Genomic DNA, 26,619 nt, shown 5'->3' on the forward strand with positions numbered 1-26,619 from the left:
CGCCCATACATGGAAAGGCATATGGGTGTTTTTCTAGCCTGGAGGCAGAGACACCAAGAGACATATGGAGTCGTAGAAAAGTCTAGCTCATTTCAAAAACTATGCTTGGGTAGACATGTCCCATAAATAGATCAAAGAACATTGTGTTTTACCTGGCACTCAGAAATTAAAATATTTCCTTATACCCGTGTATATACTACAGGGATCTACCGTACAAATGGCCATTTGAGGTTCTTCTAGGTTCTTGAAGGTCCTTAGTGTTTTCCTTTTCTTTCTTAACCAATGCTCAGGAACTCCCATTTACTAACATGGTCCCTCCTAGCTGTATATAAAGCTAATGTGAATAGGCCTGGCAGTGTCTTAGGATGTCTGGAGTTAATCTTGTTACTTTAAGGCCAGTTACCTGGGTGGTAGTCCTGGGTGTGTGTAGGTTCCTAAAGCTGTGCCCATCCCTGAATCCTACCAGGTGTGGTGTGTCTATAAAACTGGGACTTCCTAGCTGCTCTTCCTGAAATGCCTTTACAGTTATTCATTGCAATTCACAGGAAAGTATATTTTTTTATAGTGTGATACCGCTCTTTCACTAACACATGCGCGCACGCATGTATGCATTACACAGAGTCATTAAATAACACTTAACCTCACTAGCTGCTACTTACTTTGATATTTCTATTTCCTGTTTTTTCCATTAAAATTGCTGGTCATTACCTAATATATATTGAGACCCTTATAGTTTCCATTCCTAAATTTTGTAGCTACTGACGCTTGTTGGCTTTTTCACTCTCTACTGAAATAGACGAAGCCCCTTTTTGCTTGAGTATGGTCTGAAAAAACAAATCCTTTGGTTTCCCCTCCGGCCACTCCTCCACTCGCTCTACCAAGTTGATCCGGTTCAGCAGTACCTCTAGCTTCTAGGTGGAGTGTCCTTGAAACCAGACGACAACTCACCAAGTACCACGGAGTGATCACTGACATGAGCTGAAAATGTTCTTTGCTGCTAAGGTCTACACAGTGGCTTTCCAGTATGGTTGTAGAAATTAACTCGCCAAGAATAGATCTTGATAGTTGCATTCAAAGTGCTCTGCATCTCCTCGAGAATTCAATTCACATAGATATGGGTTCACTCTACTTCATAGCCATATCACGATCATTTAGACTGATCAATAACAAACAGAGCATATAATTCTGGCCATTTATTGTGGGGGTATCTGTCTCTTACTTAGCTTTGTATTTTTAATCTCCAATTAAACTCAATGTAAGCTTGAGCATTCCTGAGACGTAATGTTTATCTGGGGGTGGAAGGTGTGAGGTAGGATTGAGGGTTGCTCAGCATCTCCATGAACTCAAGGATGTGACTTCAGTCTTCTTGCCTCTGACATATTAGAGTGTCATTGACATAAAACGCATCGTTTCCACACATTGAACTGAACTCATTAATGTAATTGATAACCAGCCTAGCTGTAGGAATTTTGCTGCTCTAGGGAAATTGATAAACATCTTGTCCTTTTAGAATCAGAAGGCATAGTCAATAACCATTTTGCAGGTGTTAAATTCATTGTCTTTAACAATGACAAAAATCTTTCTGGGTAGATGAACTGGCTGTTAATGAAAGACTAATTGTTGAAATCACTTTCAGTAGTGGTATTGACAAATAAAACTGACTCCTTGAAGGATAAATTTGATCATGAATTAATGAAACCTACTTTAGATGTTAATTTATACAAGCTTGAATAGATCCTTGATTTATTGCATCTCATTTTCTAAAGCTAAGAGCATGACTGGAAAAACATATCCATCTAGATTCTATATAAATCCGACTGGCCCTTTGAACTGCATCTCTCCAACGGATTATTATTATGGTTTATAAATATAATGTCCACATTTGATATTTAAGGACTTTATTAACTTTGATTTTTAAGAGGGAGAATTTAAGGATTTTTATTTTCTCGACTCATTCCATACTAGATCCGGATCAAGCTTTAGATTTCAAGAATCTTGGAACTTTCCACACTGGTGCTCTTAATGACATGTAGAATATATAGCTGATGTTGGATGACACCCTAGCATGGTTTATAGTTTTATGCTTCTAAGACTTTGCTTGCTGTTCCACTGGCTCTAAATACCCTTCCCTTCCTTGTCTACATGATAGTTATATATTCACTTCACCCGAACCCTCCCAAAGTGGGTCTGTGAAGTGTTTGCTGGTCCTCATTTGCTGCACTCTAGAATTGAATTGAATATACTTTGGATTGCTCTCCCACTCTGTGGAATGTATCTTTCCATTAAAATGCCCTCACAGTCCATCACAGACAGACATCTCTAACTCTGACACCCTTGTTAGATAGGCATTTATTAGTCTTTGCTTTGTTTTTTTAAATCATTTTTTGGGGGATCATACAACTCTTATCACAATCCATCCATCCATCCATTGTGTCAAGCACATTTGTACACTTGTTGCCATCACCATACTCCAAACACTTTCTTTCTACTTGAGTCCTTGGTATCAGCTCCTCATTTTCCCCGCCCTCCCCCATCCTCTGTCCCTCATGAACCCTTTATTATTAATTTTTTCATGCCTTACACTGCCTGATGTTTCCCTTCACCCACTTTTCTGTTGTCTGTCCCCCCGGGAGGGGGTTATATGTAGATCCTTGTGATCAATTCCTTCTTTCTCCCCGACCTTCCCCTCACCCTCCTAGTATTGCTACTCTCATTTTTGGTTCTGAGGGGTTTATCTGTCCTGGATTCCCTGTGTTTCTAGTTCTTATCTGTACCAGTGTACATGCTCTGGTCTAGCCGGATTTGTAAGGTAGAATTGGGATCATGGTAGTGGGGTGGGGGGAAGAAGCATTAAAGAACAGAGGAAAGTTGCTGCACTGCACCCTGACTGGTTCGTCTCCTCCCCGTGACCCTTCTGTAAGGGGATGTCTAGTTGCCTACAGATGGGCTTTGGATCTTCACTGCACACTCCCCTTCATTCACAATGATATGATTTTTTTTTTGTTCTTTGATGATAAACATTTATTTGAAGTCAAGGAATGGATGGAATACACTCACTCCTCACTTACTAACTGGTTAGGTTACAAAGACCACTTTCTTATGCAAAAATCAGCATTATACGAAAATCTGACCACATCAGTTCCCAAAATCTGGCTACCTCATTAAATCATTGTCAAATGGCACCATTGGATGACTGTCAATCCACTGAGAATCTTGGCCCCACCAAGTTGACGAATAACCATAACCATCATTTCCAGGATTACTCTTGCTTGGCACCTCAGCATTTTTTACTGCCATACGTACATTGGAGATATGCAAAATAGTAGGCGGTGGATTTTTTTAACTGTTGTCTTAAATGTGAAATGTGGAATAACAAGCTACTTAATGAGTGAGGAATACATGTATGTCACTATATTCACAGAACTGAGGAGAGTCTCACAGCAAGTTGGCATCTTAAAATTATCTTGAATAAAGAAATGAATGCAGGACGGATAAAATGCCCTGGAGACTCTTCCTTCGAGGCTTGTACATATATGTTCCCTCTGCTTAGGATATTTCTCCCACAGATTATCCTCCCAGCTCAATCCCGTACTTCCGTTGTGTCCCCTTATAGAGCCTTCAACTCCCATATTGTTAAACTAAGGCATGCTCTCTTCCACTCTTTCTCCACCTGCATTTTTCTTTATAGAAATCACTGCTCCCTGACAATGTTATATATTTTGTTTGTTTGATGTTTATTACTTTAGCTCTCCTACTAAATCAGGAGGTGACTAACATTGGGTTTTTTTTTCCCCCTGTAAAGGACCAGATAGTAAATATTTTCCACTGTGTGGGTTCCCAGGTTTCTAGGGCAACGACTCAACTCTGCCATTGTAAAATGGAAGTAGTCATAGTACATACAAAAAGGGGAGTGGCTGTGTTACAGTAAAACTCTATTCACAAACTTTGGCTTTGGATTGAAATTGGACTATACTTTCCTGAGCCCTGCACTAGAACATACATTTCTCTAAGGGCACAGAGCTTGTCGGTTGTTTCTCCTAGCCATAAACCAGAGTCCTGGCAAATAAAAACAAGCAAAACAGAACAAAAAAGACGTTGCCATCAAGTCAACTCCCATTCATGGCACTAACGTGGGTTACAGTGCAGAGCTTCTCCCTAGGATTTTCTTGCCTGTAATCTTTACAGAAGTCCATTTCTGGACCATGCTTCTTTAATACCACTGGGTTGGCTCCATCTGCTGACCTTTTGGTTGGGTTGTTATGTACAAACTGTTTGCTGTGCCATCCAGGGAAGGCATATTGAAAGACTATTAAAAAGTTGTTGAATAAATCTTTGCTAAATGAGAGGCCATCAATTATAAAAAGATACTTATTTTAATCAAATCCACAAGTCCATTTCTAGTTCACTATACCAACCTTAAAAGAATATGGTAGGTGGAATCTTCAGATGTGCCTTTCAGTGTTTCTGAAACCTGAATGCGTGAGCCAGCGCCCCCATTTAGCTCTCGAGTTCAGTCACGCCCTCACTTGTACACTTGACTGTATTTCTACTCACTTGGATACTGTGGGTAATTTTGAAAAAAGTTAAAAGTCTAATGAGCGAATTTGGATGCAGAAACAAAAAAATTTAGGCTACCCCAATTGAGATAAAAGAGACTTCAGTTCACTTAAATTCGGTACATGGGAATGGATTCCATAGCGGCCCTTGTATGAACCCCAAACCTTAGTTGTGTTGACAGCTTTTGAGATGGGAAATTTGTTTCACTTTGTAATAATTACTTATTGAATCGGTTTTGGTGTTCTTTATTTTTCTGATCACTGTCGGCAAAGATGTAAGTACAGTTGCTATATTAAAAATAAATATTAATAAAATAATGGATGCTGCTTTGAATGCTCCTTGCCAAGAATGAGAAAAGAGACTGGAATTACATTTTTCCCTGGCTGCTAGGACACAGAGACTCCTCGTCAGTGCCATCCAAGGGCAGCCTTCACTTCATGCAATTTACCAGGTTTTTCTATGAAAGACAGATGGGGTGCATGCTTCGGCAGCCTGGCAGGAAACGAACTGATGTGGTCACAGACAAGGAAATTAAATGAGTCAGACTGTGTCCCCAGGGAGCTAGGAGCCTATAACACTAATGGGCCTCAAGGGGCAGGGAATGAAACCATGAAGAGCTGGGAAAGCCTTGGATTATAGAAGAGGGCCATCGTGACAGGATCAGTGATCAGAGGGGATATTGTCCTTCTAAAACTACTTTGAAGACTGAAGAGAGAGATTTTTCTCTTCACCCACCCTACTTCTCGCTTGCCAGCACCTCACATTCATTGAACACAGTGGGAAGTCAGAGAGAAGGGAATAATGTGTTAGTCTGGGTAGGCTAAAGAAACAAAATTCATAGACACTCATATGTGTACAAGGAAGAACTTTTTTTAAAACGCATTTTACTGGGGGCTCGTACAACTCCAGCACATTTGTACATTGGTTGTTGTCATCAGTCTCAAAACATTTGTTTTGCACTTGACCCCTTAGTATCAGCTCCTGATTTTTCCCTGCCTCCCTCATGAACCCCTGATAATTTATAAATTATTATTCATGTCTTACACTACCAATGTCTCCCTTTGATCAGTTACCCCTTTCTCCCCGACCTTCCCTTTACCCTTGTGGTATGGCTATTCTCAATATTGGTCCCCAGGGGTTTATCTGTCTTGGAGTAACTGTGTTTCCAGCTCTTATCTGTACTCATGTACATGCTCTGGTCTAGCTGGATTTGTAAGGTATAATTGGGATTATGATAGTGGGGGGGCATTAAAGAACTAGAGGAAGGTTGTATGTTTCATCAGTGCTATACTGAACCCTGATGGCTCATCTCTTCCTTGTGACCCCTCTTTAAGAGGATGTCCAATTTTCTACAATTGGGCGTTGGGTTCCCACTCCACACTTCCCCTCATTCACAATGATAAGATTTTTGTTCTGGGTATTTGATGCCTGATACCTGGTCCCATTGACACCTGGTGATCACACAGGCTGGTGTGCTTCTTCCATGTGGGCTTTGTTGCTTCTCAGCTAGATGGCCACTTGTTTATCTTCAAGCCTTTAAGACCCCAGATGCTATATCTTTTGATAGCCAGGCACCATTAGCTTTCCTCGTCACATTTGCTTATGCACCCATTTTGTCTTCAGCAATCATGTCAGGAAGGTGAGCATCATGGAAGGCCTGGTTATTAGAAAAAAAGTGTTCTTGCATTGAGGGAGTACTTCTGTAGAGGACCGATGTCCTTTTGCTACCTTAATACTAAACTCCAAAATATATTTACATAGATCTATTTCCCTATCATCATATATAAATATATTTACATGTATACATGCCTGTAGTTAGATCTCTATAGATGTCCTTGCCTCCTAGTTCTTTCCTCTATTTCCTTTTATTTTCCTATTGTCCAACTATCATGTTCAGCCGTAATTCAGGATTTGGTAATTTCTCTCAGTTTCATTGCCCTTCAGCAAGCCCTAATAGGCATCCTACATCCTCCTTTCCATTGATTTTAGATCATTTGTTGTTCCCCTGCTTCTGGGTTTGTTAACACTCACTTCCTTTCCCCCGCCTTCCCCTCTCCAGTGTACAAGAATAAGCTCAAGGTGGATCACAGACCTTGTGGTAAAGCCAAAACTATTATGGCCATCAATGAGGGAATTGGGACAAACCTGAGAACTTCGGCGCAGAGAATGCATAGGCTATCAGAAACAGGGAATGACACAAGTACACAGGAGGCACAACTTGACAAGTGGGTTATATTGAAGATAAAGCACATGTGCACATCAAAATCATTTACCAGGAGAGTATTAAGGGAGCCCACAGACTGGGAAAACAACTTTAACAATGACACATCAGACAAAGGCCTTATTACTAAAATCTATAGTACTCTGCTAGGTGCCCAAAAGAAAATACTAATTTCCCACTGATGAGGTGGGCAAAAGACCTGAACAGAAGTTCCACAAGGGCAAAAATCCTAATGGCCAATAAACATATGAGAAAATGTTCCTGATCATTAGCCATAAGAGAAATGCAAATTAAAACAACTATAAGATACCACCTAACACCTTCGAAGATAACCCAATTCAAAAAGTCAGAAAGTAACAAGTGTTGGAGGGGCTGTGGGGAGATAGGAACTCTTGTCCAGTTCTGGTGCACCAACAGGCACTATTGAATTTATTGGGTGATATGTAAAATAGATGGAAATTGAGCTACTCAACAACCCAGCAATCCCCCTACTGGGCATATATGCAGAAAGGCAAGACCCAAACCATGGCCAGACCTCCGTGCTCCAATGTTCATCGTGGCACAGTTCACAATTGAAAGGAGTTGGAAACAACCCAAATTTCCAACAACAGACGAATGGATTAAAAAAGTGTGGTACATACATACAGTGGAGTACTAGGTATCCCTAAAAAGCAGTGATGAACACAGGAAACACATTGCTGCATGGGAATAACTGGAGGAAATTATGCTAAGTGAAGTAAGCTAAGCACAAAAGGACAAGCACAACATAGTCCGATGAGGTAAGCTTAAAAATGCAAAAGGGATAAACAATTCAGAGGAGAAAACAACAGGACTGACTGGTTCCGGGGAGAAATGGGAAAGAACTTTATATAAAGAGTTGTTGTATATTGAGAAAACATCCCAGCTCAGTCCAGATCAAATCCATAAATCTGATATTAGCCCATATGTCCAATACCAATCTATAAAGTCCTCCTTACACTCACGAAACACATGCCATGACACCAAATGCAGGAAGGTCACAGGCCAGCTGGTGGAAAGTCTTGTGGTTCCAGTGTTCCAGTGGCATTGAAGGTATCTCAGTGCTATCAGGGGTCTCCATGAGGCTTCTCCAGCTCCAGGCCTCTAGCATAGCTCTATGTGTCTTGTCAACAGGTATGTCTCGCAGGGAGTCAAAGAAGAAAGTGTCTGTGTCCTGCCTCCAGTGAGCTATTTATCATAGCCTTAGAGGCTCCAAATGAGGTCCTCAAGCAGTGACCTCATTGACAGGCTAAACTGTACCCCTTTGCTCTTAATAGTCTCAAGTTGGCACCAGATTATGTTACGACCACAGGACCTGAGTGATACCATCCATTCGAGTGCACAAGTTTTTCAATAACACAGAAGATTTTAGCTTCAACCTCTGCTTTGGTGATTTCCTCACCAGCCCCTTTTAACTTCCATTAGAAGTTTGTAGTCATCAAAACAAGACTTTAATACCAAATTCTTTTTTGAGATTTTATGCATGTAGTGTACACAGATTATACAATGGCCAATCAGTACTCTAAAAATATCTCATGTATGAAAATCTATTCATGTTTTGGAATAACCTCATCGATCAGCATTTTTGGTACCACAGTCTTCTAGTTTATAGATTATTAAATGGTATTCTTTTTACATTTCCAAAATAAAATTTTATTAAATAACCCTTTCAAAAATATACACAGTCATGGAGGCATACAATAACTCTCTGGGGTGGCAAGTAGCCCTGTAGCACCCTGGGTTAAATACCGGGTGGCTAACTTTCAGGTTGGTGGTTCAAGTCTTCTGTGACAGATTGATTTGACTGTGCTTTCATAAAAATTCACAACTCCCCTTACATAAGGGTCATGTGGAGGAGAGGAGCCAGCCAGGGTGCAGTGTAGTAATGATGAAGCATACAACTTTCCTCTAGTTCTTTAATGCTTCTTACCCACCCCCGCCACTATCATGATTCCAATTCTACCTTACAAATCCGGCTAGTCCAGAGCATGTACACTGGTACAGATACGAACTGGAAACATGGAGAATCCAGGACAGGTGAACCCCTCAGGACCAGTGGTGAGAATGGTGATACTGGAAAGGTTGAGGGAAGGTGGGTTAGAAAGGGAGAACCGATCACAAGGATCTACATATAACCCCCTCCCATGATGATGGACAACAGAAAAGTGGGTGAAGGGAAACGTCGGACAGTGTAAGACATGACAAAATAATAAAAATTTATAAATTATCAAGGGTTTGTGAGGAATGAGGGGTGGGGAGGAAGGGGAAAAATGAGGAGCTGATGCCAGGATCTCAAGTAGAAAGAAAAGGTTTTGAGCATGATGAGGGCAACAAGTGTATAAATGTGCTTGACAAATGGATGTATGTATGGATTGTGATAAGAGTTATATGAGCCCTGTATAAAATGATTTATAAAAATAAATAAAGATTCACAACTTCAGAAATCCTATGAATCATCTCAATTCTGTCTTTTAGGGTCACTATGGGTTGGAATCACCTCAGTGTCAGTGGGTTTGTTTATTGCTTGAGGGGTGGGACTGGGCCCCTTTGTTTCTACAGTTCCCCTTCCCACCACAAATACATACAGGTTCTGCCCTAGCCTACAGATACCATCCCATTTGATGGAGATAAGCTATCGACGTGGAATGATGTTTTGGACATTTTTGAGAAAGGCTTTGCCCATGGTCACAAGTCTGTTCAAAAATGTATTTTCCTACAAGTATAAGAAAAAGAAGGGTAATCAATCAGGAAGAAAAAGCCTGCCCAAACATGTCATATTTCATGCTCTGTAAGCAACGGGTATCAGCGATGGCTTTGAAAGCCCCGGAGTGGCTGGATTTTTAACCCCCAAAAGGTTCAATCAATTGGCACTCAAAACAATAGCATATGTGAGAGCCATCAAGCTGTCTGCCCTGTACTCATGCCAACCTGGGCCTACTCTGCTTCCTCTCACTTGCTGGGTAGGATTAGACAAGCAGGGTAGAAATGCACCCGTTTGCCATCAGCCCTCAGAAATCATTTTTAAGTTTCTCGAAATGTCACCAGTGGTTTTTGGATGGGAGTGCGTGTCTTTTCTAGAGCGATGGTGAGCTGTGCAATATCACTGATTCTGTCCATCATGTCAAAGCACAAGAAGCACCCCCTTTAGACTTACACCTGAAGTCAGGATCTCTTGGGATCATGTTGCTGCTAGCTTGGCTCTTAAACTCACGCCAACGCTGGCACAACGGAATGAACTGCTTCCCAGTCCTCTGCCATATTTTCGATCAGTTGAAGATCAAACAATTGTGAGACTCATGTTTTCCTAGCAGCATGCAAGCCTCCCCTGAGGGGGGAGGGGTGACTGTGTGCGATGCCTTGTCCAGCAAAGGAAGTCATGTTTCCTCATCGCTGTTGAGAAGTGTACCCCTGACCACCACCACCCTCCCTCTGAATCTGGACAGAGATCTCCACCTTTCTTTCTTTTTGTTTATTTTTGCTCTTCTATGGGTAGACTAGATTTGAACACATGCTCCCCAATATGTATTTTTTTCATTTTACATATAAGTATACTTATGTCTTGGGCTGCTCATCTAGGGGCCGGCCATTCAAAACCACCAGTTATTCTGCAGGAGAAAGACAGGACTTTTGCTCCCATAGCGAGGTATGAAGGAAAAAAACAATGAGCATATCCATAAGTAAGTGAGTAGCCACACAATGAACTGCCCTTCAACAAAAAGAAATGATTGAATGACACATGCAACAATGTTAGTGTATCCAAAAAACAATTGTTAAATGAAAGAAACCAGACCCAATTAACTCCTCCCAGCCCCCTCAAAAGAATACATAAATATCTAGACAAGGAAAACTAATTAATGATAATAGATCAGAAGATGCCTGAGAAGAAGGAATAGAGAGGCTGGGAGAAAGGGAAGAGAAAAATTTTGAGAACAATGAACAGACATATTTATTATGATTGCAAGGAGGGTTTCATGGGGAAAGTGTCAAATCATCCATTTGCATGCTTTTAAATATGCACCCTTAATTCTTATTAATTACTGCTCAATAAAGTTGTGAAAATTAAAGCAACGCAAAACAAAACAAAAACAGGGTTGTAAAACCCCACAGGATGAGTTCTACCTGGTTCTATAGGTCACTGTGAGTCAGAATTGACTTGCTGGCAGTGAGTGAGGTTAACAAAATATATTGTTGAGATTTTAAAGTTCATGTTTAAAGCATGTCAAAATAAGCAGGACATGAAAGCAACACATATTTTAATAATTTCTGAACATTTTGCTATTACTGCTCCATTAAAAATTACTTTCTACTGTAATTGACAGCAAAGTGCTGGAGGGTGCTTCATTATTTTTTAACCAACTAGGTTTAACACTTTAACAAGTGAACTTGTCAAGGTCTGGTCGCAAGTTCAGCTTCCTTCTATACTTGGTTTTAATCATTGTTGTTACAGTAGGAAAAAGGGCCACAGCAACACATATAGAGGCAAATGGTCAAAGTAAGACATTACCATACTGATTAGCTCATGGTAGACTGGTTTTCAATCCCATCTATGTGACGTTTGTTGAAAATCAGCTCGAACTTTCCTTTCTTCTTTGATGTCTGTCAACTGTTCTTCTAAATCAAATAGATGATGTTGCACATTCTTATGCTTAATAAAATTAGTTCAGAAGCCATGGAAATGCTTCATTTGGAAGATTTTTAAGTAGGTTCTAAAATTTCATTTCTAAATTTTCAAAGACTGCAGTTTCTCTAGGTACATATTTGCATAATTTTCAATAAAACAATCACATAACTGTAGAATTGTTTCCAAACATCTGTTTTTGCTACGTTCTCTTCATGTTCTCTCATTTTCTTTTGGAAAATAAGTTACATCCTCACTCATTATTGTATTATCACCTTTACCCAGAAGGGACAACTCTTTTCATTCCTTGATACCAGCAACTCCTGGGTAATAAAAAAAGATTTTCATAGCCCCTCTACTGTACTTTAATATGTTTGCTTCAAAAGTAACCATGGTGCTTCTATTTCTTTGCTACTAAAGCTTGCAAGGAATTAGTTTAAGAGGGTGAACATCTTTAAATTGATCCTTGAATTGTTCTTTATTTTGGTTTTGTCAAAGTGCTATGACATTGTTGAATACTTTTGCCCTATTTGTTGCAGTACTACAGTATTGTAAGAATAGTCGTTTTTATAGTAGGCACTTTTAAAAGAGGACAGGAGGCTGTGTCTCAACACCTCTGGCTTCATACAATGGGAGGGAAGTCACCTTCAACTTGCATAGGCCTTCTCATCCTTTTTCTTAGGAGTTCCTCTCTCATTAACATCCACTCATTGACCCCTAAGGTTCCTATCTAATCTTTAGAGTTGCTGTTGTCACAGTGGTCTTTTATAGATAGTTGATATATTTGGACTAAGGTGTAAAGATGACCCCAGGGCAATAGTTTCAGAGGTTTGTCTATCCCCAGTTCATGCGAATTTGAAATTCTAGTATGCTATCCCCCTTTTGTTCAAGATTCTTCTGTGGAATCTTTCATCAAAATGTACAATAGTGGTAGTTGGGCACCATCTAGTTCTTCTGGTCTCCTGGCAAAGGAGGTAGTTGTTCATGGAGAAAAGTAGTCACACATTCCATGCCTTCCTCTTCTTCCTGACTCTCCTTCCTGGGAAAAATCTTCTTATGATAATATCAGGAACGCAAGAGCACATGTCCAAGTTCACAAGCACTTTGAACTTGTCATATTGGAGCTCAACTAAGGAGCATGCTTTGGTCAATGGGATGTTAGCAGAGTAGGGAGACACTAAAAAGTAATAGAGCATCTGATAATGAATTGCACCCTAGGGATCAATGAATAATAGCTCACTCTACAATACAGACCAAGATGAAGATATAATCAAGAGGAGAACATAACATTTTGACACTCGATGCTCTTGTGCACCCACAGCTGGCCATCCCTGAAAAGAAACACTGATATTGACCTTCTCAGTTGAACTTGAGCACATATGTGTATATTATGTTTCCTTTCACTCCAGTCTTAGATTTTTAAATCTCCACACCGGAAGTCATGGCCTTTAACTTGGTTCTTCCTTCTAGACCTTTCCACTCCAAGGAAAGGACATATTCCAAGAAGGACTTTGCTGAGTCTGCTGAGTGCATTGAGAAGCACAATAATTCTAGACCTCCTTACACAGTGCTTTCTACTACAAGTAATTCTTTGTGATACATTGAAGGTAGTCTACTGAGAAATACATGCCCCCAAGCATTCAAGGCGAGCCCTACATACTTGTTGTGGAGAGTTCACCAACAAGATTACCACCATTCCTATGGAAATGAAGTCTGTCAAAAACAAGAAAATGGTTCCTTCAATCTTGATGGATACATTTCCATCTCATTCAATGTATTCAGTAGTTTCAGGTGTTAGATTTCCTGTCTCTCTTTGCATGTTGGTGGGAGAAGGTTGGGGGCGGGAGGTGGAAGTTTGTGTAGCTCATCAGTTATATTCTTCTAGTCTCAGCAGCCAGATTCACTGAAGCATGTTCAGTAGGTAAAAAGATGGTGCTTTTTCAGCTCATTAAATAGGGACTTGAGCTGCTGGGCCCCAAATTGCTTGCCCTAATACAAAGAACAAAATGTTTCATGGGCAACATTTTAGTGTGGATCTGTGCATACTGGAAAAGAGACAAGGGTTGATTATTTTTAGATATTTTATGCTGAAAACACAACCTGTCAAACAAGAAAATTAACATGCCTTTGGAAGGTTATCCTCAAAACAAAAGCAAAACCCATAGCCTCAAGAAAACATCAGCAAAATTGAAGACACTGGAACCAGTAGTGATCACAAAGTCAACATTTGGCTGTAAGTTTTCTGAACTTGTGGGAGTGGGGAAAGTACAATGGTGCGGGATGGACCCACCTCTGACTTCCAGGGCACAGAGGATGGAGGCATGTGAGATGAGAGCACCCTACCCCTCTATCTCACCCCTTGAAATATAATTAGTGTGTCTCATTTTTGCCACCTAGTCTAGGAGCTCTGGTGGCATGGTGGTTTCTAATTGGGCTACTAACTGCAAGGTCAGCAGTTTGAAACCACCAGCGGCTCCTCAGGAGAAAGACAAAGCTTTCAACTCCTGTAAAGAGTGACCATCCCGGAAACTCACAAGGGTAGCTCTACCCCGCTCCATAGGGTCACTAAGAGTCCAAATTGCCTCAATGGAAATGGGTTTGTGTTTTCAGTCTCGACTGGAGTTAGCTGCCACAGTAGGCACGGCGATATGCAAGGTTACAATGCTTTTCCATGCCCCCGCCCTCATTCATTTGTCCCGTATGCAGGGGTCCCTTAAAAACAGTTACCATATGTTGACTTTGACTCATGGCACCTTTCAACTTTCAGAAGCAGATTGCCAGGCCTTTTGTCCAGGGTGCCTCTGGTTAGATGCAAACTGCCAACTTTTCCATCAGTAGCCCACCATGTAACTGTTCATCTGTGTCACTCAAAACTCAAAGGCGCATGCCTTCGAGTTCATTCTGACTCACAGCAACACTGTGAGATAGGCCTGCCCCTGTGGGTTGGTCATCAAGGCTGTCTATAATCATTACAGAAGCAAACGGCCACATTTTCTCCCTTGGAATAGCTGGCAGGATTTGAACTGCCAACCTTTTGGTTAGCAGCCAAGTCCAGGGATTCCCAGTGGTCATGAAACCCAGCTGCTGAAAACTTTTGACAGCAATTGAGTTACTGCCAGTCTCAATGTTCCTCTTCCTTTTTTGGTGCACCTGTGTTCTGTTACAACTTTGCCTTGGGTACATCAATTTCTGTGAGCAGTCGCATTCACCACGTCATTGCATCTGAGGTGATCTTTCAAATGGAAGGCCTCACAGCTGAACCTGGATTTGTAAGGCATTTTCCTGAGAGAGCTGGGCTGCAGATAGTGTAGCTGTTACTGATTTTATTTCCCTATTTTAAATTTGAATACGTTCATAATGTCTGAAACCTATTTCTTGCTCGTGCTTTATTTCAGGAGAATAAAAATAACAGCTAATGATTTTTTTAATGCTTTAAATGTGCCAAACATTTTGCTCACTCAGTCCCTTACCACTTTCTTATGAGCCTGGTGGTTATTGCCATGTCCCGGATGAGGGTGCTGAAGCAGAGTCCGGAAGCCGTTTGTGCAGTGACATGGCTAGAAAGGGGATGGGCCAACATTCAGATCAAGCAATCAGCGCAGCTCCAAAGCCTCACTCCAGACTGGATTGTGAGTCCGCTCTCTCCCCAGGCTACAAAAACTTCGTGGAAAAATTCCATTAACATTCAATCCCATTTTCCCACAGACATTTGGAAGCCCTCTTGTATGTGTTCCTGTACGGCCAAAGAGTGTTACCTCCTTCAATTTGGAAAATAAAACAACAGGTCACAGGACTTGCGTTTGGCAACATACCAATGGCTCCATCCTCACTGGGGACACGTGGTGTGCGTAGGGAGGCAGTCTCAGAGCCAGATTCCCAGCCTCCTCTGTCAGAGTGGCCTCCAAGTATATTAGAAACTCAAGAGCCTTTGGCCATTTCCACCATATTCACACCCGTCCAAGCCACCATGGTCTTTTGTTAGGCTTGGCGTCATAACCCCTTAATGGGCCACCCTGCTTCCTCCCAGGTCTCTTCAGTCTGCTCCAACAAAAGAGCAGGATTCTATCACTTCTCTCCTAGCAACTTTCCCATGGTTCTTTGTTATACACAGAGCAAAAGCCAGAGTCTTTCCAAGGGCCTTTCCAAGGGCACTGCTGCCCCACTCCTCTTCACTCCTCTCCTCACTGCCTCCAGCCTCCCCCCACCTTCATTTCTTTTGGTTCTCCATCTCAGGGAAACTTTCCCAGTTACAGCATGCCTCAAGGCCTTTTCACTTGCCTGAAGGATGCTCATCCTCCATCACTGATAGGACAATATAGCACCCTTGTCCAGAATCTCCCTGTCCCCCACCCCCTCCTGCTTTTTCTCCTTACTGCTGAAAATCACCCGTATGCTATTAGTCAGCAAACTAATTAATTCATTTATTCTGACTCTTACCACTAGAATGAATGGTGTTTGTGTGTGTGTGTGTGTGTACCCGCGTGCACACGTGTGCCTTTTTCACTACTGTATGTTCAAGAACCTGGTGGGCGTTCAATAATCATTTGCTGAGTAAATGAATTCATTATGGATTTTTTAGAGAATTAAATGAACTAAGCTGTGGAAAGCATTTAGAACAACACTTAGCACAGAATTCATGTTTAATAAATGTCAAGCATTAATAATAATAACGTAGGTATTGAATGACTTGATGGATTAAAAAATTAGACCCTACTACTTTATCATGTAGTAGAAAGAGGATAATCAAGCTATAGATGTTTTAAATTACATTTGTAATGGATGTTACCCATGGCTATTGAGTCAACTCCAAGACTCATGGCGATTTCATATGTGGCAGCTGCTCAGAAAGGTCCCCATGCCTAGAAGAGCCCTGTGCTGGGTTGGATGTTCTGTGGTCGCTATCTTGAAATTCCTAATCATTTTACACTTGGCTCTGCACATTGTCAAGTGTGCCTTGTGAACTACACTTAGAATCAGCAGAGCAGATGTTAATCACACCTGGCTTCCACCTGAGAAGAATGTGACCTTGGCCCAGTTCTTTGTCTTCTCTTGGCATTTGTAAGAAAAATTAAAGTGGTGTGTGTAGTAAAGCTCCTATTGTAGGGGACTTTTGAGAATAAAATAATTGAACAGATGAAAGTGTCAACACATGGCTTCCAACAGATGAGAGGCCTGCTCCTCTTTTTCCTCGTCTACAAGGAGTGAAATCAAATAGTCATTTTTCTTTCTGCTTAAAAGGAATTTGGAACTTTTCTGTCTCTTGTCAGGGATCTCTGCCTGAGGGACGGGCCCTGGGGGGGAGGGGGCATGTCAATGATTTTCCTTCACTCATAGTAATGACACAGAGGGGCAGCAGGGCAACTCCTCCCCTGTCTTGCTTTATTACATTTAAACAATATGGTGACCAGATGGCAGGCAGAATAGCAGCTTCCGTGGTATGTTAACCTGAGTTTCTGTGACTTATTGAAGAAAATTAAGGAGAGGGGGGACAAGTGAAGTAAGTCCCTATCATGGAACTTATCTTGGCTTATGTGACTTTAAGGAGGCTGTAGTATTCAAACCAAGAACGCCTCTGCAAAGCAGGCTGCCTTGGGCGCCATGAGTGGGAAGTCTTCACTAGCGTCTCTGGAGCTGGCAGAGCAGCCACGGGCCCTGAACAACACTAAGCCACTCTTTTCAACTCGATTTCCCTGGTTGGAAAGTGTAGATAATGATCCCTGCTCTGCTCTCTCTGTCTCAATGTGGCTTTAGGGATCAAAGGAGACACTTGCAGAAGCATTGTGAACAGTTTTGAATGCTGTACACATTACAAGTGTGGATTGTTGGCAATGCCTTCTGCAGTTCCGGTGGGAATGAAAAGAAAAATTCACTGAAGCATTTGAAAAAAAAGTGTTCCTCTAAAAATCAGTTGCCATGGAATTAATTCTAACGTATGGTGGGCCCTGTGTTTGTCACAGTAGAATTGTTCGCTGTAGCATTTTTAATCCATGAATTTTTAGAATGGATCATCAAGCCTCCCTTCTCAGGCACCTCAGGGTGGACTCAAACCCCCACCCTTTCTGTTAGCACCTGCCGTTGAAAATAAATACCAAGAACTCAGTTGTCAACGTCTTTAGAGCAGGAATGTGTATTCGCACCCACGTGATCTCTAATCACAGAAATGGAAAGGGAGCCGGAACTCCTGGCTATTACCTCTCAAATGTCCCATCTCAGCAGGTAAGTTGCCACTTGAAAATTTCCCCAAGAGAAATGCCTTTTATTCTGCTTATGAACCTCATGATTTCTTGATGTGCCAGAGGCTGTTCTAGGGACATGGGCTCCATCCACGAATAACACAAAAATTCTTGTCATCATGGAACTTGCATTCTTGTGAGGAGTAAAGCAAGGGAAGAATGACCTGAAAATAAGTCTGTTGGACAGCATGCTAGCAGGTGTGGAATGCAATGAGGGGAAAATGTCGAGGAGGGCAAAGGAAGTCGAAGCAGATTTCAATATTAAAATGTGTGGCCACGACTGCCCTCTCCCGAGAGAGTGGTGAGTGTGGTCCATACTAATAGCTGTGTGCCAAGCAACCAGGGCAAAGGCGAACCACAGAGTTGGTATTGAGTTGTCAGGGCACCACAAGGAGGCCATGAAGTCAGCGCCACTATGGGCTTCTCCACCAGGCCGAGAATGGAAGTTTCCAACACAAGAGAGAATGTGGTGGCCCACATGATGCCCGGTACATGTATTTATGCCTCTTTTCTCCGTGTGTTTTTCCCACAGCCACATGACACAGGCCATCTCATTTGATGACCCCCGCTTAGAGAGCTGCCAAATCATCCCTCCGGCTCCCCGGAAGGTGGAGATGAGGAGGGACCCTGTGCTGGGATTCGGTTTTGTGGCAGGGAGTGAAAAGCCAGTGGTCGTTCGCTCAGTAACACCAGGTAAGCTCCTACCACACTCCTGGGCCTTCCAGGAGCCTCTACATCCCCTGCCCAAAGGCTATCTGTTTGGGTCCTTTGTGAAAGCTGGGCACATCGTTCCCACGCCTGGGTAAAGTCAAACTTCCAAATGGCTCTTCCACTTAGGTTCTAAATGACCCAAGCCTTCCTTTCATTTGACTACTAAGAGAAACACTGACCCATCATTCATAACCATGGGAATGGCCTGGTTCTTCATTGATCAGTGGAAACAAGGCCCTTCTAAGTGGCTGAAGGGAACAGCAGCAAGTGGCACTTAAATTACTGTGAAGGACTAATCACCAGGATGGTGGACTGTTTACCAATGTGTACTCCCCTTTCTTTCCACTAGAGACAGAATAGAGTCCCCCTCTACTTTGTGTTGGACTTGGAGGAGCTCTAGTGGCATAGTGAGTTGCTTGTTGGTCAGCAGTTCAAATCCACCAGCTGCTCAGAGGAAGACAGATGAGGCTTTCTACTCCTGTAAAGAGTTACAGTTTCAGAAACCCACAGTGGAAATTCTACCTTATAGGATCACTGTGAGTCAGAATTGACTTGGTGGTAGTGAGTTTGTTTATGCATTGGGCTGAGCTTTGTGATTGACCTTGACCAATGGCATGTTAGCAAAGCTGACATGGGTAAAGGCTTAAACCGTGCTTGTGCAGTTTGGTCTATTTCTTGGAATTCCACCATGATCATGAGAAGGATTTCCCCTGGGTATCTACTGTTCCTCTGGAGCCTGCGCTCCAGAAATAACACACAAGGCAGCAGACCACATGAGGTGGTACCAGTCAAGTGCAGCCAAATCTGTGGTGTGAAACAGTTGCCCAACGAAGATCAGCCAAGCTGCACTCATACTAAAGACCTGGGACTGGGAGGTTGTTAGACACCCACTGAGTTTGGGGAATTTTGTTATGCAGCAGATACTGACAGATAGACTCGATGCCAAATATCTTAAGTCCCAATCATTATCAGGGTATAAAAAGGTTCTACTCTCAACATACAACTGTGTACTGTCACACTGCCCAAAGTGGACTACCTGTGTTTTACGCAAAACAATGGGTTTTTTGTATTTTTTTAATTTATTGTACAGACTTGTGCTGTTACTTTAAGGGGCTTGTATCGGGTTTTTAGACAAAAGGAAATTCTTTTCTATGCTGATGATCTTCAAAACCAAAACCAAACCAAATATTGCCATTGGGTCCACGTCGACTCATGGTGACTCGATAGGACAGGGTAGAACTGCCCCCGTGGGGTTCCAAGATGATAACTCTTTACAGGAGTGGAAAGCTCCATGTGTCTCCCGGATTTCTTCAGATTTTTCGATTATGTTCAGGATTTGGCAAATCAGGAACCGAATTCAGTACCGAAGTAGTTAAGGGTACACAGCGATTCCCTGGGTTCAAACCTCTTCCCACTGTTCAGATTTTCAGCTTCTGTGTACTCCCCTGCACTTCAGATTGAGGTTTCTTACCTGCAACATGTCCATAATATGGATCTGAAGTCCATATTTAGCACCGTCACAGGATTTACCATCCAGGGCTTTGGCAAGGATAAGTTAGAAAAGGGCCTCGTATATTATTACATCATAAATGATAACTACTACTAGTAGTAAGTGCTAACCTATTGGGCCAGTTGAGTGCATCAGTTAAGGGAAATGAAAGTCAACTAGGGAACTTGTGTAGATGTTTAAAGTCAATTTTTAATCGAAAATTTTTATCTCACTTGTTCTGTATAATATGCTTCCACAGCAAGCACCATCACAAATGCGAGCAACTGTTCTGGACTTGAACTTGGAGGAACGTTTCCTCCTTCCATGTATCTGTTTCTTACAACGCAACTTTTCCTACTGAACGTGCGGGAGCTCTTTATTTCAACACACGGAAAGAGTATTTTATTTCTCTGTGTGGACTTGCCAAGGTTAATGCAACTGAAAACCTCATTCTTAAAATATAATAGGTTTCTTGCCTTTTAAGATAATAATCATTTATGTGTTTTGTAGAAGGCAAAGTAAAATGTCAACAATGCAGTTGGTATGTTTTCTTTGTTGTTAGGTGACATTGAGTCAGTTCTGACTCACAGCGACTCTGTGTACAACTAAACAAAATGCTCTCGGATCCTGCAACACACGCACCATGGTTCTGTTTGAGTCCATTGTTGTACCCGCTATGTGGATCCATGTCGCCAAAGGGTCTTCCACTTTTCTGATAACCTTCTCCTTTACCAAGCATGTCCTTTCCTGGAGACTGGTCCCTATGTGTCCAAAATAAAGAGAGGCGTGTGTGTGAGTGTGTGTATTTGTATGTGCATACATACACCAAACCAAACTCAAAATCACTGCCACCAAATTAATTCCGACTCATAGCAACTCTGTTAGACAGGGTAAAACTGCCCCTGTGGGTTTCTGAGACCAACTCTTTATGAGAGTAGAAAGCTTCGTCCTTCTCATGCAGAGCGGCTGGTGGTTTCAAACTCCTGGCCTTGTGATTAGCAGTCCGATGTACAACCACTAAGGAGACTTCAAAAAGTTCATGAAAAAATGTAATTTAAAATAGTGGGAAAAATTAGTTGAATTTTTCAAAGAGCTTACTGAAGTCCCCTTTTGTGTATGAGATTTTTATATATATATAATATATATAATCTCACTTGATCTCCTATGACCAAAAGATAACCATTATTAATGTATACAGAGATCATATGTTTATTAGACATAATTTGTGCCTATGTAGATATGCATACACAACTCTATTTTATTTTATGTCATATATAATATATTATATATAGGTATGGTGTGTGTGAATAGGCTCATATTTGGCATAGTGTTCAGTAATGTTGGGATATATTCAAATCCCTGGATATGAGAGTCTCCACTGTGTGTGTACTCCTCAGGGTTTCTAGGAGATTCAAATCTTGTTTTACATTTTATTGTATTGTCTTGCTGTTCCTTCAGCCTCTTTTTCTAAAAAAAATTCCTTTCCCTTGACTCTCTGAAGTTCAAAAACCTACTGTTAGACAATATTGAAAAAAGTTGAAAAAAGTGATAATAGAGGTCAAAGAATGTTGTTTCTTGTCATTTTTATGGGTGAAAATGTTGGTCAAATAAATGATTTCAATCATAAAAATAACTCTACTTAAATCCCAAGCGATTTTGGTGGCGTGACCCAATTTTCTACACTAGACAACCCAGTTTTCAGAATCAAGGGCACCAACTCATTCCCCGTAGTATGCCACTGTTTCATATTCTGGAAGGAACTGTGTGTCACTTCCTCTACAAATCTGGACTCAAATTGTTTTGATTAAATAGCAAATGACAAATGTATGACTTGGTCCTATTAGGTTTTGCGTAGTTTTTTATCAGACTGGTTAATATCCATCAACCAGTGGCTTTGAAAATAATTCTCTATTTGACCAGCCTTTGATTCCTATGCATTGACTTCTCTGATTTTGAGTAACTGCTTGCACCCAAACCAATACTGAACCAAACTCATAGAAGTCCATGCCAACTCATAGCGACCCTATAGGACAGGTTCGGACTACCCCTGTGCATATCTGAGACTGTAACTCATGACAGGAGTAAAAAGTTCTCCCTAGTTGTGGCTGGTGGTTTCAAACTGCTGACATTGTGGTTAGCACTCCATGCAACCACTACTGCCAGCAAGGTTCCTCGTGCCCCACATGATTTTAAGACTTGTTTATGTGTTAATTACATATCTGTGCAATGAAATTCTTTTATCAGTGAGATGAGGACATTTTAGGGTGTTCCCCAGCCTCCTATTCCCCTGAAATAAAATAAAATAAGTGTTTGCAACAGCCTGAGTGGCACGTTGTCTGACTGGATAGGTATAGAACTGAATCCCTTTCAGTTCCATATTCCCAGCATGAAGTGTTCATTTTGATTACTAAATAAAATCACAGTGATAATACTGGAAAGATGACATTTCAGTTGCATGTGCCACCCAATGGCAATACCTAGAAATGAAGTTGAAATTATAGCACATCTTATCGACATTAGGCAGGCACATGTACATATCTAGGGATGGAAAGGTAACCCAGATAATCAGAATATTTGTTTGTCAGTTTTATTTCAATGTGTGGCTCACGCAGATGTGGATTTAAGTTTATGTGCCAAGAGACGCAGCAGTGACCAGTCTGAATTTGGGAAGCAAGTTCAAAAGAGATATTGACTGACTATTCTGCACTTGGAAGACTCAACAGACAGAACTGAGATGCAGTCCTGCCCCATCAAGCCAATCCCTTAACCTGTGTGATCCTCAGTAGTCTCCTCGTATGAAAAGGGCAATGGTACTCACCGAGGTCCGGTTAGCAAAGCATTTAGCCCAGTCAGTGCCTGCTGCACTACAAGCACACAATTCACTGTTCCCTCCTTTCTCGTCGGAAAGCGACTGTGGTTTGATAGTAGAACATTCTCTGCTTCCATGCGAGAGAGCTACCTTTGATCGCTGGCCAATGCACCTCATGCACAGTTACCACCCATCTGTTAGTGGTGGCTGGCATCTTGTTATGATGTTGCACAGGTTTCTGTGGAGCTTCCGGACTAAGAAGTAAGTCCTGGTGATCGACTCCCAAAAATTAGCCATTGGAAACCCTGTGAATCACAAAGGGCCAATCCCATGGTGCCTGGGTTTGCTATGAGTTGGAAGCCAACTTGAAGATAAATGACAACAACAACCTTCTTCATGGAAAAGAACTGCCACTAGGAATCTGTGAGGGCCCAGCTCCTGACATTGGTAAACTAGCTGAGTCTTGGCAGCCTCTTCTTGAACATGAGCAAGTTCACAACCTGCCAGCATCAGATGAGGCCACTATGTAACTTTGATGGAGTGAAAACAAAGCAAAACTGATTTGGAATCCTATCTGGGCCAGACCAAAGCACCTGAGCACCATCCGAGCCCCACAAACAGTCGAGCATGTCTCTTTCTTGATTGATAGGAGTGACTGCTCCTTCTTGAGTAAGGCACATTCCACTGCATACTGAAGATTTGGAAGTTCACATCCACTCAGAAGTGCCTCAGAAGAAAGACTTTTTAAAAAATCAGCTATTCAAAACCCTGTGGAGTACAGTTCTACTCTGACACACATGGGGTCACCGTGAGTTGGAATGGACTGAATACCAACTGGTCAACACGCTCTTACTGAGATGTCTTTTGGTTCCTTACATCATGGGGTCTCCCTCACTGGGTTGACTAAATAACCAACTTAATCTAAATACAGTTGTGCTCAGGTATTTTCAGCATTTCTGTCCAGCATCAACACAGCTGATTGGCCACCTGCTTAAGCTATCTTCTTCTTCTTAAGGAGCCTTGCTACTTAAAGTGGGGTCAGCATCACCTGGAAACCTAATAGAAATACAGAATCTAGGGTGTGTGAGTTTGGATTGAATAGAGAAACCAATTCATAGACACTCATAGGTGTATAAACATCCCAGAGCAGTCCAGATCAAGTCCATAAGTCCCATATTAGCCAATATGTCCAATACCAATGTATAAAGTCCTTTTCCGACTCACAAAACCCTTGCAATGTGGCCGAATGTTAGAAGATCACAGGCCAGTGGATGGAAAATCTTGGGAATCCAGTGTCAGTGGCAGCATCTCAGCCCTGGCATAGGTCTCTACATGACTCCTCCAGCTCCAGGACTCTGGCTCTATCAGTGTAGCTCCATCTGACTTGTCATCAGGAATGTGAAGCAGAGAGTGTATGTGTGCTCCGCCTCCAGGGAGGAACATGATACTACCAGTGGATTCCATGGGAATGGGCCCATTGCTGCACTGCATTTGCTGTGAAGTGAGTTCCTTGATCTGAAGCAATGCTGTGTGCAATGCCATGCCAGTGGATGAGGCATTCTGTAAGTCCACAAATGGTAGTTTTGGCAGAAGCATCACGTGCAGGGAAGGCAAAACTATATCCAGAGTAGGTGTCTGTTCCAGTAAGAACAAAATGCTGTCCCCTCCATGACGGAAGTAGACCTATGTAATCAACCTGCCAACAGGTTGCTGGTTGATCTCCCCGAGGAATGGCCCCATCTCTTGGACTCAATGTTGGCTTCTGCTGCTGGAAGATGGGGCACTCAGCAGTGGTAGTAGCCAAGTCAGCCTTGGTGAGTGGAAGTCCTTATTGCTACAACCATGCATAACCTCCATCCCTGCCACCATGTCCATTTTGTTCATGTATCCATTGGGCAGTGACAGGAATGGCAGAGGAAAAAGGAGGACCAGTCTCCACAGTGCATGTCATTTCATCCTCTCGATTGTAAAGTCTTCCTCTTCAGAACCCTTTGGTGAGTGTTCACATGAGATACAATTACCTTTACTGTCTTGGTCCATTCAGAGAGGTCTAGCCACATATCTCTTCCCCATACCTTCTTGTCACCAATTTTCCAATCATATTCCTTCCAATTGCCTGACCATCCAGCCAAGCCATTAGCCACAGACCATGAATCAGTATACAATCACATCTGGCTGTTTCTCCTCCCAGGCAAACTGAACGGCCAGATGCACTGCTCAAAATTCTGCCATTAGGAGGATTTCCCTTCACCACTGTTCTTCAGGGAGATCCCAGAAATGGGGTGTAGTGCTGCTGCTGTCCACTTACGAGTGGCACTTGCATATCATGCAGAGCCATCGGCAAACTGAGCACGAATTTTCTGTTCCTCAGTCAACTTATCTTAAGGCAATCCCGAGGAGGTTATGGGTGCAGACCGAGAGAAGGAAGGTAGTGTGACAGGAGTGGAGACTGTGGGCAATTGTGTCACTTCTTCATGCAGCTTACTTGTACCTTCAGGTCTATTTAACAACAGAGTGTTGCTGTGCACATCCAGCATTATGATTCTGTGGATCAGATAATACCCAGTTCATGATGGGCAGCTTAGGCCTCGTGGTGGCTTGGTGACCCATGCTGAGGCATTCAGTCTCCACTAAGGCCCAGTAACCGGCCAACAGCTGTTTTTCAAAGTGGGAGTAGCTGTCTGCAGAGGATGCCAAAATCCCAAGGGTCTACACTATGATTCACCACTAGGTGCCTGCCAAAGACTCCACACTGCATCTCTCTGTCTAGCACCACCGGGTCAGCAGGATCGTATGGTCCTATTGGCAAAGCAGCTGCCACGGCAGCCTGAACCTGTTGCAGAGCCTTTTCTTGTTCTGGGCCCCCAATCAAAATTGGAGAACTTTTATGTCACTTGATGAATAGGTCGAAGTAGAATGCCCAAATGAGGGATATGTTGCCTCCAAAATCCTAAGAGGCCCACTAGGCATTGTGCCTCCTGTTTAATTGTTGTTGGGGCTGGGGGTGGTGGGGGGAGATGCAATAACTTATTCTTACCAAAATTCAACCTACTGAATCAGAATCTGCTTTTTCTGAAGATCCCCTGGCAAATCACAAATGGTAGAGTTGGAGAATTTGCTAGGCTATTTATGGAGTAAATAACTTTGGAGTATTTATGGAGTAAGTAAGTAACCTTGCCCGTGAACTTTTAGAAAAAAAAGTTGATACTTGGTTCCCACCCTCAAATAAATGCTGATTAAAAAGAAACTAATAATTCACTTATTGTCTCTATAGATTTACCTATAGTGTAGATCAAAATATTGTTATAAAACTACCAAAAACCCCAAACACTCCAACAACAATAATAAAACTGAGAAAACCTCACTCAACAGCAGAAAATAATAAAAAATCAGAACAAATTTAAAATGGGTCAAAAGGGATAACAAATGATCATGTACAAAATTATAACCGAACTACATCTGCCTTGAGGACTGGGCCTGCCCCAAGCCATTGTATTTTCAATGATTTCATCTGCCTGGGAAAGTTGGGCATTGAATAAGGAAGATGGAAGAAGAATCAATGCATTTGAATTGTGGTGCTGGAGAAGCATATTGCAAGTACCATGGGCTGCCAAAAGGAACAAGAAATCTCTCTTGGGGGAAGTATGACCATAGTGACCCTTAGAAGCAAGGATGAAAAAATAACGTCCTCTTACATTCTTTGACTGTGTTGTCAGGAGAGAGCGGTTCCTGGAGAAGGACATTGTGTTTGCAAAAGGAGAGGGGCAGCGACAAAAGAAGGGCCTCAACAAAATGGATTGACACAATGGCTGCAGCAGTGGGCTCGCGCATATTGGTAATGGTCAGCATGGCACAGGACCAAGCAGGGTTTGGTTCTGATGTGCCTAGGGTGACCATGAATAGGAACTGGGTCAATGACACCGAACAACAATAACATCTGCCTTTATCCATTTTCCTGTGTAC

The 26,619-nt window shown here is 42.1% G+C and overlaps 1 protein-coding gene across 1 annotated transcript in view; it reads left to right on the forward strand.

Annotated features, from left to right (window-relative positions):
• The window catches only part of FRMPD4 (FERM and PDZ domain containing 4), a 319,295-nt gene that overhangs the window by 177,892 nt on the left and 114,784 nt on the right, over positions 1-26,619 (forward strand). The window contains exon 3 of the mRNA XM_075539161.1: positions 18,180-18,340. Coding sequence (XP_075395276.1) covers positions 18,180-18,340 — 161 coding nt within the window. The remainder of the gene's footprint in view (positions 1-18,179; positions 18,341-26,619) is intronic.

This window comes from Tenrec ecaudatus, chromosome X, assembly GCF_050624435.1.
Source record: "Tenrec ecaudatus isolate mTenEca1 chromosome X, mTenEca1.hap1, whole genome shotgun sequence".
NCBI lineage: Eukaryota > Metazoa > Chordata > Mammalia > Afrosoricida > Tenrecidae > Tenrec > Tenrec ecaudatus.